At 37.4% G+C, this 21,335-nt stretch overlaps 1 protein-coding gene across 1 annotated transcript; it reads left to right on the top strand.

Annotated features, from left to right (window-relative positions):
* The first annotated feature begins 18,536 nt into the window (after window positions 1-18,536).
* LOC127488831 (putative vomeronasal receptor-like protein 4) lies at window positions 18,537-21,123 on the top strand. The gene is given in 1 exon segment (XM_070054973.1): window positions 18,537-21,123. A coding segment is annotated over 1 exon segment (897 nt). The 5' UTR covers window positions 18,537-20,181; the 3' UTR covers window positions 21,079-21,123.
* The last annotated feature ends 212 nt before the right edge of the window (window positions 21,124-21,335 follow it).

Here is a 21,335-nt window from a genome sequence, read left to right as displayed (position 1 = left end):
GGTGCACAGAGGATCAGTCCACCTTCCCCATCATCTGCCTGTAAGAGTTAAAACAGGGTGCTAAACCGCTGTAGTTCTGTCACTCCAGACTGCAGTGCATGAAATGCATGATGGAAGTCTGTGAATGCCAAGGGCTATTCTGCAGTAGGAACTTTAGTGCAGGAGACAGTGTACTAAGCCTCAAAGTGGAAGCTGAGGATGTGGAGTCACATCCAAGTTATAAATGTGGGCCTTGTCTATCTAGAGGATGCTCCCAGGGACAGAATCATGAATTTAAGTTGTAGAGTCATTCCTGGATACTAGGACTGGGGATTGAAGGGATGTACCCAGAGCCCAGGAAACAATTTGAATCTAAGAACAAATGCTTGGATTCAGGAACCCAGACATGGAGACCAGTAATAAATATGAAAGACTCAATCTAGAGTTGTGATTCAAGCTTCTGGGAAGAAATTTAGGGACTAAGGCCTTTGCTTCTGAAAGAGGGAACACGTTTGGTAATTCTGGACATAAATGAAATAGTTCAATGTAAATGCTTCAACATTCTGGATTGCATATTCCTAAGCACAAAATCCCAAAAGCTTTAATTTCTGAGACATTTTATGTGCTGACATGATGTAATTATTGGAAATTTCATATATAACCTAATGTGATGGACAACACACTGTTTGAGTACTAGTTATAGCATTAATTCACATTGGACAACACATTAAGGACAGAGAGATTTTGATATTTTGAATTCAGTTATCCCAAGAATCACTGAGATTAATAGCACACAGAGTTTCTGACCTTGAGTATGTTTCAAATTTAGTGGAGGCAAATGTATAGTTGAGATTCTAAACATGGGAAATTTAAATACTTTGCTTTAAGAGGAGAACAATGACTGGAATATTTGTGCTTTGCCTACTGGGTTTGCCTCCACTAAATTAGGAACATACTCAAGGTCAGAAACTTTGTGTGCTATTAACCTCAATGATTCTAGGGGTAACTGAATTCAAAATATCAAAATCTCTCTTTAATCTTTTTGGGAGGGACAGGCAGAGTTAGACAGTGAGAGACAGACAAAGAGAAAGATCTTCCTTTCCATTGGTTCACCCCCACTACGGCTAGCACATTGCGCCTGGAGCGCTGCGCTTATCCAAAACCAGGAGCCGGGTGCTTCCTCCTGGTCTCCCATGTGGGTGCAGGGCCCAAGGACTTGGGCAATCCTCCACTGCCTTCCTGGACCACAGCAGAGAGCTGGACTGGAAGAGGAGCAACCAGGACAGAATCCAGTACTCCGACCAGGACTAGAATCCAGAGTATTGGTGCCGCAGGCAGAGGATTACCCTATTGAGCCATGGCACCAGCCTCCCTTTAATCTTTCAATGAGACAATTACAGTAATTTGACATTGATATCATTCTAGTCACAGGAAAAACCTGTCATGGAAAAGAGCTGTGCAGATGGCCAAAATGATTTCTTAATCTAGAAGGATTTACATGGTTTACCTAATTATATCAGTCACTGTGTATAGGGGCAAATTCTAATACCAGAAGTATACAGACCAATATCCCTGATGAACATAGATGCAAAAATCCTCAATAAAATTCTGGCCAATAGAAAGCAACAACACATCAGAAAGATCATCCACCCAGACCAAGTGGGATTTATCCCTGGTATGCAAGGATGGTTCAACGTTTGCAAAGCAATCAACATGATACACCACATTAACAGACTGCAGAAGAAAAACCATATGATTACCTCAATAGATGCAGAGAAAGCATTTGATAAAATACAACACCATTTCATGATGAAAACTCTAAGTAAATTGGGTATAGAAGGAACATTCCTTAATACAATGAAAGCAATTTATGAAAAACCCATGGCCAGCATCCTATTGAATGGGGAAAAGTTAGAAGCATTTCCACTGAGATCTGGTACCAGACAGGGATGCCCACTCTCACCACTGCTATTCAATATAGTATGGAAGTTTTAGCCAGAGCCATTAGGCAAGAAAGAGAAATTAAAGGGATACAAATTGGGAAGGAAGAAGTCAAACCATCCCTCTTTGCAGATGATATGATTCTTTATTTAAGGGTTCCAGAAAACTCTACTAACAGACTATTGGAATTCATAGAAGAGTTTGGCAAAGTAGCAGGATATAAAATCAATGCACAAAAATCAACAGCCTTTGTATACACAGGCAATGCCATGGCTGAGAAAGAACTGCTAAGATCAATCCCATTCACAATAGCTACAAAAACAATCAAATACCTTGGAATAAACTTAACCAAGGAAGTAAAAGACACTTTTGAAATCTTTCAAGTGACATTAAAGAGAAGCAGAGATTCATCAAACAAATTAAGGACAAGCAGTATTGGAATACTTAATGCTTGTACATATGAATATGAACCATGAATATATCTTTTTATTATGGGGAATCAAGAAGGAAAGACTACCTATTTTTCAACCACATACAATCCATGCCTGAGACATTTTTAAAACTATGCTGAATATGTATTGAGAAGTAGAAATACATAACGAATGATGACATCATCCCTGACATCCCTTTCCACTTAGTGAAGATATACACACACCCAGGGTTCCTGAAAAGCTCAGGTGCCATCACTTATTTCATTAAAGTGTGTTTTATTCCACTTTATTAAACAATGGCTACTATTTATTGCCTACCCTTATTTTTTCCAAAAACAGATGCACTGAATTTTAAGATTTTATTTTGTGTAATTATATCCAATGCCTTTAGTTTCCAGATTATTTGTGATGATTTCTTTACAATTCAAGTATAATATTTTGGTATCTAACTTTACATTGAAAAATTAGCATCAAGAACACATTTTCTAAACAGCAAAAAAAGCCTGACTGAAATTTTTATATCTCATCTTTTTTGTAGACTTGAATTATGTCAACCTCCTCAACTTGGTCTCATTTGAATTAAAAAGTTGATTTTTAATGATATGTTACATAGTTTTCCTTATTTTAAGTGGAGTATCTAATAGGAAACAGTGCACTATACAATGCAGGAGATCTTTCCAAGTTTGGCTATTGAATTACGCAGGTAAAAATAAAATAGGTCATGAAGACCAGGACTGGTTTCACCTCAACAAAAATAAGACTTGGGTTGTTGAAGAGATTCATGAGTATGTCATACACTGTCAGCATCATAAACTATTTCCCCGTGATTTCCTTGGATTAAAACATAAGGGGCCGGTGCTATGGCACAGTGGGTTAATGCCCTGGCCTGAACTGCTGGCATCCCATATGGGTGCTGGTTCTAGTCCCGGCTGCTCCACTTCTGATCCAGCTCCCTGCTATGGCCTGAGATAGCAGTAGAAATGGCCCAAGTCCTTGGGCCCCTGTACCTGTGTGTGAGACCCGGAAGAATCTCCTGGCTCCTGGCTTTGGATCGGTGCAGTTCCACTCACTGCAGACAACTGGGGAGTGAACCAATGGATGGAAGCCCTCTCTCTCTCTCTCTCTCTACCTCTACCTCTACCTCTACCTCTACCTCTCCTCTCTCTATGTAATTCTGACTCTCAAGTAAAAAATAAATCTTTCAAAAAAACATAAAATGTCATTGTGTAAACAAGTGTCAAAAATGGAATGTGACACATTTAAAATTATGGAAATGCCCATTATTTCCCTCTTGTTACTACCATGGACTGGTGCTCATTCCAAATTATCTGTAGCTGCACCTATTCTTGCTACCTTGCTGGTAAGGACTATTAGGCAGAGAAAACTTCTTCAATACATACAATACAGAGAAGCATCTTATTGCTTGGAATAATAATCATTACACGTGAAATAAGCCCAAATTCATTAATAAATTCTTGTGAACATCTTCTTCTTGATGCACAACAGTCATTTGAACTTCACAGCATATTTGCTATAAATATTTATAGCTCTTTTCATAATAGCTGTCACCCTGGTGGACCTTGGAATATGTACATTCAGAAAGCTATTTGTGTATCACAAGAAAGAACTCATGACAAAAATTCAGATAATATAACCATGAAAATTAAAATTTATAGGAGGAAAGAAAGAGCTAATATTAGATACACAGAGTAATACTATCAAATATCGAAGTTCTCAACAAAAGTAAATAATTGAATATAAAATTCATTGGATCCATAAACAGAAAGGCATATTCTGTCTTCTCAGTAAATGAAAGTCACAGTATTAGGATGTAATTTGTTTGAACCCTTAATATATTCGCACCAGAAATTGGGGACAGATATTAAACACATTTTTATCATACTACAAGCACAAATAAATTCTCAAATTTAAGAACTACCATTGTGATATAGGCAATTGTAAAGTCATAAAACAGAATATCATGTCATAAACAATGATGACATCAAAATATAAGGTGATTTCATAAACTAATACTTTACTGCCATAACTGTGATGTCATAAATACATTGTACTATAATAAACCTTTGAAATCATAAAACTGCCATTGTGATTTCATAAATACAATATGATGTTGACATTTAGTGTGATGTCATAATACCATTGCAATGTCATCTTTTTGATGCCATAAGCCACCAATATTATGTAATAATCAATTATGATGTTCTAAAAATCATTGGGTTGCCATAATCTGTTCTGATGCCATAGAATTGTGATATATAAGCAACAATTGTGATGTCACAAATCCGAAATTCTAATGTCTCTAATGTGAGAAATCAGTTATAATGTCAGGAAATCAATGTGAGGTCATAAACCAATATTGTCATACAGTAACCCTACCATTGGGAGGTTAAATTCCAATTTTTGTGATGTAATGAATGAAATTGTAATGTCATAAGTCATGGTTGTCATGTCAAAATGAATTGTGATACCATAAACTAATATCATTACACCGTAAGTCCACCATGGCAGTTTTGTGAATCAACCAATTTCTTTTCATAATCAATTGTGATGTTATAAACTTCAGTAGGATATAAAATTCAATTGTGATGCCATAAAAAACATTCTACTGTCCTAAACAATTTTATATCCATACATCTAACACTGTAAAAATTTAAAAATAATTGGGCTGTCAAAATCAAATGTGACATCATATAAATATTGTGGTGTTATAAATAATCACTGTTATTTTGTAATCATAATTTCATACTAATGTTTCTGATTTATAAATTTGGATATGATAAACCACTATTGTTACATCATAATCTGATGGTATGAAATCATAATCGATTTTTTCCCTTCTTTTTTTTAACTTTTATTTAATGAATATAAATTTCCAAAGTACGATTTATGGATTACAATGGCTTCCCCCACATACCGTCCCTCCCACCCACTACCCTCCCCTTTCCCACTCCCTCTCCCCTCCATTCACATCAAGATTCATTTTCGATTATCTTAATATACAGAAGATCAGCTTAGTATACATTAAGTAAGGATTTCAACAGTTTGCTCTCACACAGAAACATAAAGTGAAAAATAATAGATGAATTTCTTTAAATGATGATGAAATCAGATCAGACCTATTATCATGTTTAATCCCAGTGAGAGTCAAGTTGGGAGTTGATAATTTCTTTTTTTTTTTTTTACAGAGGATCAGTTTAGTATACATTAAGTAAAGATTTCAACAGTTTGCATCCCCATAGAAACCCAAAGTGAAATATATTGTTTGAGTACTCGTTATAGCATTAAATCTCAATGCACAGCACATTAAGGACAGAGATCCTACATGAGGAGTAAGTGCACAGTGACTCCTGTTGTTGACTTTACCAATTGACACTCCTGTCTATGGCATCAGTAGTCTCCCTATGCTCCAGTCATGAGTTTCCAAGGCTATGGAAGCCCTCTGAGTTCTCCGATTCTTATTTTGCTTAGACAAGGTCATAGTCAAAGTGGAGGTTCTCTCCTCCCTTCAGAGAAAGGTACCTCCTTCTTTGAAGACCTGTTCTTTCCACTGGGATCTCACTCACAGAGATCTTTTGCCAGAGTGTCTTGGCTTTCCATGCCTGAAATACTCTCATGGGCTTTTCAGCCAGATCCGAATGCCTTTAGGGCTGATTCTGAGGCCAGAGTGCTATTTAGGACATCTGCCATTCTATGAGTCTGCTGAGCATCTCACTTCCCATGTTGGATCACTCTCCCCTTTATTTATTCTATCGGTTAGTGTTAGCAGGTACTAGACTTGTTTATGTGCTCCCTTTGACTCTTAGTCCTTTCATTATGATCAATTGTGAACTGAAATTGATCACTTGAACTAGTGAGATGGCATTGGTACATGCCACCTTGATGGGATTGAATTGGAATCCCCTGGTATGTTTTTAACTCTACCATTTGGGGCAAGTCAGCTTGAGCATGTCCCAAATTATACATCTCTTCCCTCTCTTATTCCCACTCTTATGTTTAACAGGGATCACATTTCAGTTAATTTTTAACACTTAAGAATAACTGTGTATTAATTACAAAATTAAACCAGTCATATTAAGTAGAACAGACAAAAAAACTACTAAGAGGGATAATGTATTAAGTTGTTCATTAACAGTCAGGGATATGCTGATCAAGTCACCATTTCCCATAGTGTCCATTTCACTTCAGGAGGTTTCCTTTTTGGTGTTCAGTCAGTTGTCACCGATCAGGGAGAACATATGGTATTTGTCCCTTTCGGACTGGCTTATTTCACTCAGCATGATGTGTTCCAGATTCCTCCATTTTGTTGCAAATGACTGGATTTCATTGTTTCTTACTGCAGTATAGTATTCTAAAGAGTACATATCCCATAATTTCTTTATCCAGTCTACTCTTGATGGGCATTTAGGTTGGTCCCAGGTCTTAGCTATTGTGAATTGAGCTGCAATAAACATTAGGCTGCAGACCACTTTTTGTTTGCCAATTTAAATTCCTTTGGGTAAATTCCAAGGAGTGGGATGGCTGGGTCGAATGGTAGGGTTATCTTTAGGTTTCTGAGGAATCTCCAGACTGACTTCCATAGTGGCTTGACCAGTTTGCATTCCCACCAACAGTGGGTTAGTGTCCCTTTTTCCCCACATCCTCGCCAGCATCTGTTGTTGGTAGATTTCTGAATGTGAGCCATTCTAACCGGGGAGAGGTGAAACCTCATTGTGGTTTTGATTTGCATTTCCCTGATTGCTAATGACCTTGAACATTTTTTCATGTGCCTGTTGGCCATTTGGATTTCCTCTTTTGAACAATGTCTATTGAGGTCCTTGGCCCATCTCTTAAGTGGGTTGTTGGTTTTGTTTTTGTGGAGTTTCTTGATCTCTTTGTAGATTCTGGTTATTAACCCTTTATCTGTTGCATAGTTTGCAAATATTTTTTCCCATTCTGTCGGTTGTATCTTCACTCTCCTGACTGTTTCTTTAGCAGTACAGAAACTTCTCAATTTGAGGCAATCCCAATAGTTAATTTTGGCTTTGACTGCCTGTGCCTCCCGGGTCTTTTCCAGAAATTCTTTGCCTGTGCCAATATCTTGAAGGGTTTATCCAATGTTCTCTAGTAACTTGATGGTGTCAGGTCGTAGATTTAGGTCTTTAATCCATGTTGAGTGGATTTTTGTGTAAGGTGTAAGGTAGGGGTCTTGCTTCATGATTCTGCACGTGGAAATCCAATTTTCCCAGCACCATTTATTGAATAGACTGTCCTTGCTCCAGGAATTGGTTTTCGATCCTTGATCAAATATAAGTTGGCTGTAGATGTTTGGGTTGATTTCTGGTGTTTCAATTCTGTTCCATTGGTCTATCCATCTGTTTCTGTACCAGTACCATGCTGTTTTGATTACAACTGCCCTGTAGTATGTCCTGAAATCTGGTTTTGTGATGCCTCCGGCTTTGTTTTTGTTGTACAAGATTGCTTTAGCTATTCGAGGTCTCTTGTGCCTCCATAGAAATTTCAGCACCATTTTTTCCAGATCTGAGAAGAAGGTCTTCGGTATCTTGATTGGTATTGCATTGAATTTATAAATTGCTTTTGGGAGAATGGACATTTTGATGATATTGATTCTTCCAATCCATGAGCATGGAAGATTTTTCCATTTCTTGGTATCCTCTTCTATTTCTTTCTTTAAGGTTTTGTAATTTTCATCATAGAGATCTTTAACGTCCTTGGTTAAGTTTATTCCAAGGTATTTGATTGTTTTTGTAGCTATTGTGAATGGGATTGATCTTAGAAGTTCTTCCTCAGCCATGGCATTGTCTGTGTATACAAAGGCTGTTGATTTTTGTGCATTGATTTTATACCCTGCTACTTTGCCAAACTCTTCTATGAGTTCCAATAGTCTCTTGGTAGAGTTCTTTGGGTCCCCTAAATAAAGAATCATGTCATCTGCAAAGAGGGATAGTTTGAGTTCTTCCTTCCCAATTTGTATCCCTTTAATGTCTTTTTCTTGCCTAATAACTCTGACTAGAACCTCCAGAACTATATTGAATAGCAGTGGTGACAGTGGACATCCCTGTCTGGTCCCAGATCTCAGTGGAAATGCTTCCAACTTTTCCCCATTCAATAGGATGTTGGCTGTGTGTTTTTCATAGATTGCTTTGATTATATTGAGGAATGTTCCTTCCAAACCCAGTTTGCTTAGAGTTTTCATCATGAACGGGTGTTGTATTTTATCAAATGCTTTCTCTGCATCTATTGAGATAATCATATGGTTTTTCTTCTGCAGTCTGTTAATGTGGTGTATCACATTGATTGTCTTGCGCACATTAAACCATCCCTGCATACCAGGGATAAATCCCACTTGGTCTGGGTGGATGATCTTTCTGATGTGCTGTTGCATTCTATTGGCGAGAATTTTATTGAGGATTTTTGCATCTATGTTCATCAGGGATATTGGTCTGTAATTCTCTTTCAGTGCTGCATCTTTTTCCGGCTTAGGAATTAAGGTGATGCTGGCTTCATAGAAAGCATTTGGGAGGATTCCCTCTTCTTCGATTGTTCTGAATAGTTTGAGAAGAATTGGAGTTAGTTCTTCTTTAAATGTCTGGTAGAATTCAGCAGTGAATCCATCTGGTCCTGGGCTTTTCTTTGTTGGGAGGGCCTTTATTACTATTTCAATTTCTGTCTCAGTTATGGGTCTGTTCGGTTTTTGATGTCTTCCTGGTTCAATTTAGGTAGGTTGCATGTGTCCAGGAATCTATCCATTTCTGATAGGTTTCCCTGTTTGCTGGCATACAAGTCCTTGTAGTAATTTCTGATGATTCTTTTTATTTCTGTGGTGTATGTTGTTACATTTCCTTGTTCATCTCTGATTTTATTGATTTGGGTCTTTTCTCTTCTTTTTTTAGTTAGTTGGGCCAATGGGGTGTCAATTTTGATTATTTTTTCAAAAAAACAGCTCCTCGTTTGGCTGATTTTTTGTAATGTTTTTCTTGATTCAATCCTGTTGATTTCTTCTCTGATTTTAATTATTTCTCTTCTCCTACTAGATTTGGGTCTGGTTTGCTGTAGGTTTTCTAGATCCTTGAGGTGAATTGAGAGCTCATCTATTTGGTGCCTTTCCAATTTCTTGATGTAGGCACCTATTGATATAAACTTTCCTCTTAACACTGCTTTTGCTGCGTCCCATAAGTTTTGGTATGTTGTGCTGTTATCCTCATTTACTTCCAGAAAGTTTTTGATTTCTCTTTTGATTTCTTCTATGACCCATTGTTCATTCAGGAGCATGTTGTTCAATCTCCATGTGTTTGCGTATGCTCTAGGGATTCCTGAGTTGCTAATTTCCAACTTCATTCCTTTATGGTCTGAGAAGCTGCATGGTATGATTCTAATTCTTTTGAATTTGCTGAGACTTGCTTTATGGCCTAGTATGTGGTCAATCCTAGAGAAGGTTCCATGTACTGCTGGGAAGAATGTAAAATCTTTAGCTGTAGGATTGAAAGTTCTGTATATATCTGTTAGATCCATTTGGGCTATAGTGTCATTTAAATCTACTGTATCCTTGTTGACCTTCTGTCCTATTGATCTGTCTATTTCTGAGAGTGGAGTATTGAAGTCCCCCAGTACTATTGTATTGGGGTCTAAGTCTCCCTTTAAGTCCGTTAACAAATCTTCTAGATAAACCGGTGCCCTGTAGTTAGGTGCATATACATTGATAATTGTTATATCTTCCTGTTGAATTGATCCCTTAATCATTATGTAGTGTCCCTCTTTGTCTCTCTTAACGGTTTTTGTGGTAAAGTTTATGTTGTCTGAAATTAAGATGGCTACACCCGCTCTTTTTTCATTTCTGTTGGCATGGTATATCTTTTTCCAGCCTTTCACTTTCAGTCTGTATGGATCTTTGTTGGAAAGATGTGTTTCTTGTAAGCAGCAAATAGATGGGTTTTGTTCCTTAACCCAATCAGCCAATCTGTGTCTTTTAACTGGACAGTTCAGACCATTCACGTTCAATGTGACTAATGATAAGTGGTAACTTCGCCCTGCCATTTGCCAAAGATAAGTTCTAATATATGCTTTGAATTCCCTGTGATCTTTTGCTGTGAGCTTTCCTTCCTTGGTTTCCTTCCTTTACCTTCTTTCATATTGATGACTGTGTTTCTTTGTTTCGGTGTGTAACACATCTTTAAGCATCTTTTGCAGGGCTGGACGAGTGGCGACAAATTCTTTCTATTTCTGTTTGCTATGAAAAGTCTTTATTTCACCTTCATTCACAAATGATAGCTTTGCAGGATATAATATTCTGGGCTGGCAGTTTTTCTCTCTTAGTACCTGGGCTATATCTCGCCATTCCCTCCTAGCTTGTAGAGTTTCTGATGAGAAGTCAGCTGTGAGTCTGATTGGAGATCCTCTGAGAGTAATCTGACGTTTCTCTCTTGCACATTTTAGGATCTTTTCTTTATGTTTCACTGTGGAGAGTTTAATTACAACGTGTCATGGTGAGGATCTCTTTTGGTCGTGTTTATTAGGGGTTTTGTGAGCTTCCTGTACTAGGATTTCTCTGTCCTTCTCCAAACCTGGGAAATTCTCTGCTAATATCTCACTAAAAAGGCCTTCTAATCCTTTCTCCCTCTCCATGCCTTCAGGAACTCCTAGAACCCGAATGTTGGGTTTTTTAATAGTATCCTGAAGATTCCCGACAATATGTTTTAGATTCCTAATTTCCTCTTCTTTTCTTTGGTCTGACTGTATCCTTTCCTGTTCTCTGTCTTCTAAGTCCGATATTCTCTCTTCTGCTTCTCCCATTCTGTTTGTAAGGCTCTCTATTGTGTTTTTCATTTGATCTATTGAATTCTTCACTTCAGTCACTATCCCAGTTTCCTGTTGTACTAGTTGTTTCATTTCATTTTGATTCCTCCTTAATATTTCATTTTCACGAGAGAGATTTTCTATCTTGTCCATTAAGGATTTCTGTAGTTCAAGAATTTGTTTTTGAGAACTTCTTAATGTTCTTATCAATTTTTTGAGATCTGCTTCTTGCATTTCTTCTCTGTCATCATCCTCATAATCTTGAATTGGGGTGTCTTTTTCATTTGTGGGCTTCATGGTGACTTCCTTGTTTTTATTACCTCGTTTTTTGCGTTTTTATTTGGCATATTGGAGATATTTGGTTTCTTCACTGTGGTGCTTTTTCTTGTTATACTATGACTCTAGATTAAGTGGACTATCTGTTTTTGATGGAGCCTTAGGGCTTGAGATGGGTGTGGCCTGAGAGCTCTGTTTGGTGTGCCAAAGGTGACACTCCCAGGTTAGGCGTGGTAAATCTCTCTCTCTCTCTCTCTCTCTCTCGCTCTTTTTTTTTTTCATTCAAAAGGGAAGTAATTCTGCATGGCTGACCGAAGTTGGAGGTAGTTAGCAGGCAAATGATATACCCACAGGAGCCAGAGATCGGAAGCTCTTTCCCAAGGACCACACAGGGAATCTGTTCGGCCCTCAGAGTGGGCTCATATTCTCCTTCAGTCTCCCACTGGGTTGCCAAAGTTACGGAATTGTAGCGTCTCTGGAGAGTGCTCATGTGAATTCCGTGAGTTCTCTCCCCCACCGTCTCTTTTTTCACAGTCTCAGTTCAGTAGCATCACAAATTTACTAGGTCCTAATCTCCTGTTAATTTGCCCCACCCAGAGTCAGGTTTTTCTGCTAGGCTCAGGGTCGGTGCAGACCTGAGGTCGCTCTGCTTATGACGTATGTCCAAGATGGCGCCTGCTCTTTGTCTTGCTCGCCCTTGAGAGGTGAGCGGAGAGAGAGAAACCCGTGTCCGTACCAGTCACCTTTTTTTTTTCTCTCCCCCCCCGGGGGTCGTTCCCTCTAGTCTCCTCTCTCCACTTGGCTGCTGGTGTCTCGGGCTATTGAGGTTCGGCTCACCTCGCATTCCAGCGCTGGTGTGTTGAGTCTGCCGCTGGTGTCCCGAACTGTGGGCTCCCACGCTCTCCACGCAGGTCCGCTCCCCTTCCAGCGCCGATGTGTGGACTCGGAGCCCTGGGCGTCCCCAGTCTCCCCGCTGTTGTCTGTGTGGCACGCACTCCCCTTCCAGCACTGGCGCACAGAGCCTGCAGCTTGCGCAGCTCGGTCCCGCGGCTCGGCTTCCGCATGGTGGGTGACCTTGTTCTCCCAGTAAGTTCTCCAGTTCATGACCACTCAATCCAGAAGGGTTTCCTCTGCAATATTTTCCTGGTTCTTTTTTCTGAGGCTACCGTAACTCCCCTTTTATTAAACTAAATTTTCCCGGACTATCGGTGTGCGCCCTCACTATTCCCCATAATCGATTTTGAAGAGATAAAACCACTGTGACATAATAAAATGAACTTTTTGATGGCATAATCAATTATGATGCTATAAGGCATCATGCTGTAATGAAGAATTTTTATGTCAAAATCAATGGTGATATCATAAACCAACAGTGCTTTCATATGCAATTGTGATGTTTTAAATCACCAAAGAGATAGGCAATCAACTCTAAGGTCCTAAAAACATTGTGATGTCCAAATTTATTGTGGTGTATAAATCCATCATTATAATGTCCTTTCCAGTAGAAATGTTAAAAAAATAGTTGATTGTGATATCACAAACCAATATCTTATTCTTAAAACCATGATCATGATGTCATAAATATGCTATTGTTTTGCAATAATTGTTATGTCATAAACCACTGTTTAGATGTCATAAACAATTGCTATGTCATAAGTGTGATGTCCTAAAATCCATTGTGAATTCTTAATCAAGTATATGCCATAAAGTGTGATGTATGATTAGCAAAAACATAAACATATCATCATAATGTCATAAAACACTTTTTATGGCAACATAAATTGTGACAACATGGAAACTATTGTACTGTCATAGTTACCATCATAATCAATTTTGATGTCCTAAACCTACAGTTGTTTCACTGTGACTCAAGTTGTCTGTTGTCCTATTTTAATTTAATTTTTTTTTATTTTTAGAGCCCTAGAAAAGTCTGGATTTGGTTTGTATGTTCTCCCCAAGCATAAGTTTGAAGCTTCCTTAGAGAAGCTGGGTCAGGCACAAGCTACGACTGCCTCTTAGAAGGCTTCACAGATGAGGTGTTGGATTTAGGCAGCAAGTGCTTGTATGAAGAGGATGGGAAATAACACATGAAGAAGGTTTTGGACAGGAAAGGAGTAGGACATCAGAGATGTCAATACTGCAGTGAGTTGGGGCTACTGATGGAAGTCTGAGGAAAGGATGCATCATGGTGGACACGCAGGAGTGCCTCTCCCTTTCCACAATTGCTCTCAAGCCCCTGCACCTCTCATCTGGACTAATCCTTCAGGTTATGGTTGGACACAGCTGCCTCCCTCCTGAAACCCAGAGCAGGCAACCAGAGACATCTCTGTGAAATTGAAGTGAGGTCAAATTCCTTCAGTGCCTTCTTTACTTGAGAGTAAAAGTCTGAAGCATTCGTAGGGCCTGCAAGCTCTACACGACCTTCGGCACCTTCCCAGACCTCAACACTAACCCCACCTGTCACCCCATCCTCCCGAGACCCTTCACCCCCTTCTTTTCAGCAGCATGTGGTCTTCCTTCCTTCCTGAAAGGCTCTTTTCTCAGATAACTGCATGGTTTATTGTTACTTGGGATTTACCTTATCAGAATATTAGTCACCATTCATCATCTATTTCAAAATCTACGGTCTCTTAGATTTTGTACTGACCCCTATCCAGAAGGACTCAAGGAAGAGATTTAAGGAAAATGAATAGAGGCAAGACTTATTTAAAGCAGAAGGCACACTGACAAGCAACACAGGTATGCTCAGGAGAAAGAGCTGCTATTGTGTTATTTTTAAAATCTATCATCTATATCAGCTCTCAAAAGTTCCTAGCATCGTTTGTGCCTACACCATGTGCCAGTCATATGAGTTTCCACCCCTGTGTCTATAACAGAACTTTCTTTGCTTGTCTCCACTCTGCATTCAATGATGATCTTTGTGTGCTCCAGCCTCTCTGCATGCAGTCTTGATCTTCTATCAGTTATCTACATTCCTTGTTCAGAATGGTTTTGAGCCTACCATGGAGTGACTTTATTTCCTGAGCTTCCATATCATGCAAGACTTTAGATATCTTTATGCCAATGCTTGAAGCAATTGTCTTTATCAGATGTCTCAATGCTATTTACCTATAGCCATTGTCCTCCTTATGTTTCTGGAACCAATATTACCACATCTCAGGGTTTTCTCCTGTGTCTGTATGCCCAGTGACTACATTCTAAACATCTCATATGTGTTGATCTGTTCTCCTTCAAAGGTCTCCAGTTACTTTGTTGGCTTGGTTATCTGGTTAATTACTGAGAAGTAATTTGATTCTGTAAGTTTTGGTCACCGCCATATATATATGGGAGACCTGGAAGAGACTCCCGGTTTCTGACTTTGGGTCAGTATAGCTCCTGCTGTTGCAGCCATCTGGGGACTGAACCATCGGATGGATGACTTCTCTCTCTCTCTCTCTCTCTCTACCTCTGCCTCTCTGTAATGCTGCCTTTCAAATAAATAAGTATTAAAAATAATAATGGGGGACTTTAACACCTACCTTTTGTCAATGCACATATGAAATATTCAAAATTAAATGAAGAAATATGACTAATCTCCTAACAGAACAAAGGAACCTAATTGACACCTATAGTATAGGTTCACCCTACAACTGTGGAGTTTACAAACACAAGGAGATTGAACAAATGTCCATTTTGAACAGTGGATGAAAAATGGAAATAATAATATCTGAGGAACAAATTAAGATAACAACACAATATATCCAAATTTATGGGATCCAGCATAAGGAATGTTAAAAGGAAATGTTACAGCAATTAGCATCTACATCAAGAAGTTAGAAAAGTCTAACAATGCATCACAAAACCTAGAAAAAAAACCCTAACCCCAAATTAGTAGGATGAAAAAAATAATTAAACTTGAAAAAAATAAAACAAGACTGAACATAGATGCAAAACCCTTCAACAAGATACTAGCTAATCAACTCCAAAATGTATTGGAAAGATCATCCATCTGGACCAAATGATATTTATCCTTGTTATGCTGGGTTGCTTCAACATTCCAAAAAAAGTGAGCTCCATGAATTCAAAGACCAAACAAGTAAATAGCCTAATGCCCTTCATGAAATGTTAAAGCTTCATGATAATACATAAAGGCTATAAAAGACTGCTAATAAGAGTGATGGAAGTGGCATTAGATTGTTCTCAAATAGTATGAACATGAAATTTGCTCAGGCATTTTCTAGAATTTAGACAGATGATACCTTACCAGAGACAAAGCAAAATAATGTACCCTGAAATTTCTTGTGCTAGATTTGACATAAATTAGGTTGAGTATTTAGTCAGGTGGTAGATATAAATTCAAATACAATAGATAAATGTTCATTTTTCTATGTGTATTATATTTTGACTACTGGGTATACCAGTGGGGAATGTTATAGGAGCAGAATGGGTTCACAAGAAGATATAATGGATATAAATTAAATAGTCAAAATTAATTTAAAATACAGAAATGTTGCAGTCATTTAACAAGGGAATCATAAGCAGTTTATTTCTTTTTTATTGTTGTTTAAAGATTTATTTATTTGAATTACACAGAGAAAGAAGGTGATAAAGAGACAGGTCTTCCATCTGCTAGTTCACTCCTCAGTGGCACCTATCTGAAGCCAGGAGCCAGGGGTTTCGCTAGGTCTCCCACACAGGTGCAGGGTATCAAGGACTTGGGCCAACATCTACTGCTTTCCCAGGCCATAACAAAGAGCTGAATCATAAGTGCAGCAGCCGGGACATGAGCTGGTGCCTATATGGGATGTTAGCACTGCAGGTGGCAGCTTTACCTGCTATGCAACATTTCCAGCCCCAGTTTATTGCAATAATATTTTTTTCTTTTTGAAATTTTATTTAATATATACAGGTTTCCTGTGTTTCATACATACTGATTTAGGAACATGGCAATATGACCCTCTCCTCCCTCCCACCCTCCAACTCTTCTTCCTCCTTCCCCTCATATTCCCACATATAATCTTGAAACTGTGGAAATAGTGTCTCAATCCAATGCATGGCCATTTTAAAGTGGATGGCAAATGGTGAGACTAAAAAATAAACATGTGAAAAAGGTATTTCATCAAATGTGTAAAAGCGCATATCATCCTAAAATGATTTGATAGACCATGAAGATGGAAGTTGCTAGGACAAGTCAAACAATTTTCAGTGAATTTATCATGTTAAAATGTAAAGGCCCAAAAGAACAATCGTATATTTGTAGTGAAAAGATTGGTGAGCTTATTAATTTTGATAATATGGGATAAAAATAATAAAACAAAAGAAAAAATTAAAAAAATAAATCTGATGGACATGACAAAGTAATTTTCTGCTTTGATTCCCCTTACCAATAATGAATATTTTAGGGTGTACCATAATTAAAAGACAAACATATGCATGCATATTTGCTGAAATGCAAAAATGTGGTATGATACATTTTGGAAAATTTAAAAAAAAACGGAAGTTAGCTAATAGATCCAAGAATATAAAAAAACAAACAAACATATATCCACTACTGATAACGATTCTGCTGGCCTTCCAATGCTTAAATCCTGTTAACCTGAGTTAAGACAACTTGCAGCACTTAGAGCAAGATCATATAATGATAAAAAAACTCATGGTATCTGTGTTAGCATGGTCATAAAGTAGGGTTTTCTTAGCTAGCTATTCAGGTAGGAATAATAAAGTCTAAGATAAAATGAGAAAATTTCTCATTTATAGAAGATGTTTGATTTTGATTATAGGATGTAGTAGCTAACTTGATAAAATCAGTAATGGAGTAACAATTCTATATAAAGATATAGATATAAAGTTCTTAAAGTTGCATTCAAATTGATAATGAAAATTTTGGGATTTTAAAGCAATAAAATGTTATGCTGCCTAGTGTGCTAATATTTTATTCAACATGTGAGCACCTAGATTCAGAAAATTTTAGCAATACTTACAGACACCTCATAAACTGTGTGTATCATACAGCATAGTAGCTGTGGTATGTGCAGTTACCTGATAAGTACACAGAAAATTATGCTAACATAATTATTGACTCCAGGCAAAACACAAAATTGTATGAAAAACAGAAATATGGCTTGTTGTCACACTGTTTTGAGAGTTCACTGCTCAACAAGACAAAACACATGCTCGTGGGAAGCATTAGATCTTCCAGGTCAGGCATCTGGGGGCTGGAGATGGGCTGAATTGAAGAGGTTACTGTGAGCTTCAGTCTCCCCACAGCTTGGGGATAAAGATTCCCACTTTAACAGGGCAGGACCAGGTCATTTACCCAATGAAGGTTAGGACTATCTGATTCTTCACAAATGAAGTTAACAGCCCAAAAAGAAAAAGATGATGCCAATTAAGGAATGAGAAACTGTACCTGAGAGGTCTAAAATCATGGCAGTTGGCATACTTAAAGCAGGTAAATGTGACGCTAGCCTGATTGTCAAGAGAAACAAACTTAGATGAGTGTATGCAAAGGTCCTGGAGAGAGTCCATTAACAGCACACATAACTTATCCCTATATCTCACAGCTCCCATTGCCCCATAACTGCTCAGTGCACTCTCATCATCATACCAGGCTTATCCTTGGGTTTCCTGTCCTGAGTTTCTTCTCATTTATTTTTTGATATGACTTGCAATCTGGAAAAACAACATAAGGACTCCCTCCAGCCTCCTAATGAAGGTATTATACTCATCCATCCTCATCCAAGATCTTGACCAAGATATCCTAAACTATCTAATAACATCAGAAAACCATGAACCACAAGACAGCACTGTAATCGCTACTGGAGTTTCTGCACAGAGATAAGAATATGTTCCCAGAAGACACACATTTCTATTTGGAAAACTTCAAAGAATGAACCAGAAAGCTCTTGGAATAATAAATGATTATGGACATGCTGTAGAATTCAAGTTTATTAAATAAACAAGTAAAAGAAAACATAATTTGATACTTTTTCTTTAAAGATTATTTTATTTTTAAAAATTTTTATTTAAGGTATGTAAATTTTCTTTATTTGTGGGCATCTAGAGGGGTGAACCAGTGGTGGAAGATAACTCTCTCTCTCTCTCTCTCTCTCTCACACACACACACACACACACACACATAAAGTGTGTGTGTTTGTGCATTTAAAAATAGCATTTGAGTTTGTGCAGGTGGCTTCTGTCTGTCATTACAGTTCTTTTGTTTTATGTGAATGTCTAACCTAAGCCCAGAAATTTTATCAATCTTTTGATTTCTGGTTCATTTAATTGTGGTATTATCCTCACTGTGATCCAGGATTACCTTTGTGCATTGGAATATAAGTTGAAAGCCGGAATAAAGCAAATGAATGTTGTCCACACTTTCTGTATCCTGAGACTGCTCATGGGCTTCACCTTCAGACCAAGTATCCACAGGTTGTCACTTCTTAGAGTGATAACTGAGCTGTACATCCAGATTTTAAGTAGTTACCTTGTTCAATAAAGGACCCAATTATTCTTTACACTCTGACAGAATTATAGGTGACCATGCTCAAACTTTCTTCTATTCCATTTCTCACACATCAGTAGAATTTTATTATAAATTCAGTGATCATGAAATGATGAGACTGTCAGATTACTCACAGAAAAACTTATGATGTTAAATTAAGTTTAAAATGTAAATATACAATAAATATTATTTTTGTATTCTTACATATGGTATAGACCACCTAATCTGGGGAATTTAGACAACTCCTCAAAATAAATTATGTAAGTGATTGTACTTCATCTGTTAATGACCTTCCACATCAACCATGATTTTCCCTCATTCTGGCTGCATGTTACCCAAGAGCCTCATTTTAAAAAGAGAGCAACTGAAGATCTGTGAGATCAAATCTGTTTCAGGGAATGGTGGGCAATTACAGAATGAAGGATACAAGTTAGAGAGAATCATCCAAATATTGCTATGCAGTAAGAATAAAATATTTAAACACTTATCTACTTGTTTATGTAATTATTGTGTCTCTTACTGAATTGCTAATAGTAGTAGGAGTAGATCAATGTAATTATATACATATACAGCTATAAGAATTGCATAGATATTACTCCATGCTAACATTAATTAATGGAATAGAATTGATTATGATCCTTCAAACATGGAAATAGTCCTTTAGTCAATATGATCCTGGGGCTTTTCCTGGATCTATATTGTCCAGAGGGTGCAGATGTATGTTTATGGAACAATAAGTTCTTCAGCTCTGATACATAAATATGTTTGGTATATTAGCCTTTGAAGAAATTTCAACAAGTGCTTAATCACCTGGAAAATGTGTCCTTTGACACATTACTCATGCAGGTGATATGGTTGTAGAGGAATTTTCTACTTCAGCCATTCTTTGCTGAATACAAATTTTGTTTGCTCTGTGTGTGTGTGTGTTTAAACAGAATGCTTCAAAAAGTTTACAGGAAAACGAAATTAAAAACACATTTATTTTGTTGCAAAAGTTTTTGAAATCTACAAATAGAGGGATATTCAAAGGGTTCAGAAAATGGATGTTGGATGTTGGGACAAAACTTCATTTATTGTAGAGGGTAGTTCAGAATTTTACTACCAAGAATTTATATAAAATAAACTGGATTTGTTAAAAGTAAGTGGGCAAAATAAAAATGATTTTTGATTATTTTCATGACAGAAAAACTACTGATTATAGGTCACCTTTTTGTTTGATTTTCAAGTATCTAACATGTTTCTTCTACGCTGTTAAGATCAATGAAATTTCCAATTATGTTATTAAGAAATATGGTTTTTTTCCAAGCTGGAATTGGAATCTTAGCCAATGCCTTCCTTCTTTTCTTCCACATCTTCACAATCTACCACACTCATAGGCCTAAGCCCACTGATGTGACCATCTGTCACCTGGCTTTTGTCCGCATAGTGTTGCTACTCTCTACACTGGATATTTTATCTGCAGACATGTTCAAGTCACTGAATTTTCCAAATAATTTAAAATGTAAGGCTTTGTTCTATATGATCAGGTTGATGAGGGGTCTCTCCATCTGTACCACCTGCCTCCTTAGGATCATTCAGGTCATTTCCATCAGCCCCAGCACCTCCTGCATGATAAGACTTAAGCAAAAACTCACAAATTATGCTATCCATGCTTTCTTCTGTTTTTGGTCCTTGAACTTGTCCTCCAAGAGTAGCATGATAATGTACACTGTAGCTCACTCAAACATTACCCATCTACTCCATGTCAGTAAGTACTGCTCACTTTCCTCAATGAACTCTATCTTCATGGAAATATTTTTTATTCTCACATTGTCACAGAATATCTTTTTTGTAGGAATCATGCTTCTCTGCAGTGCATACATGGCAATTTTCCTAGCTAATAATCATCAGAGAAGATCTGAGTACCTTCACAGCATGAGCATGTTACCAAGAATCTCTCTAGCAAAAAGGGCCACCCATACTGTCCTGCTGTTGTGAGTTTCTTTCATGATCATGTACTGTGTGGATATTATAATGTCATCCTTCTCAACCATATTGTGGAAATATGATACAATTGTCCTGGGTGTCCAGAGACTTGTGGGAAATGTCTATGCCACTGTCAGTCCTTTTGTGCTTATTAGTGCTGATAAAAGAATAATTGGTATTCTACAAACATGATTGTTATGACATCCATTTTAACAAGTTGATGAAACAAATCTGAAAACAAATCATAACATCCATTAAATATTTTAAAATAGTAATATCTTAAATATTTTGAAATTTTAATTATTTTAAAAATTAAAAAATTAAAATTAAAAATTAAAAAATTAAAAAAATTAAAGTTAAAAATTCAAGATTTTAAAGTATAATCTATACATGTGGATTTTTACTTGTATTTTTTACTTGCATCTAATTTTTTTTTTACTTTGACACGC

This window comes from Oryctolagus cuniculus, chromosome 13, assembly GCF_964237555.1.
Source record: "Oryctolagus cuniculus chromosome 13, mOryCun1.1, whole genome shotgun sequence".
Taxonomy (NCBI): domain Eukaryota; kingdom Metazoa; phylum Chordata; class Mammalia; order Lagomorpha; family Leporidae; genus Oryctolagus; species Oryctolagus cuniculus.
This window is presented reverse-complemented; position numbering and strand designations above follow the sequence as displayed.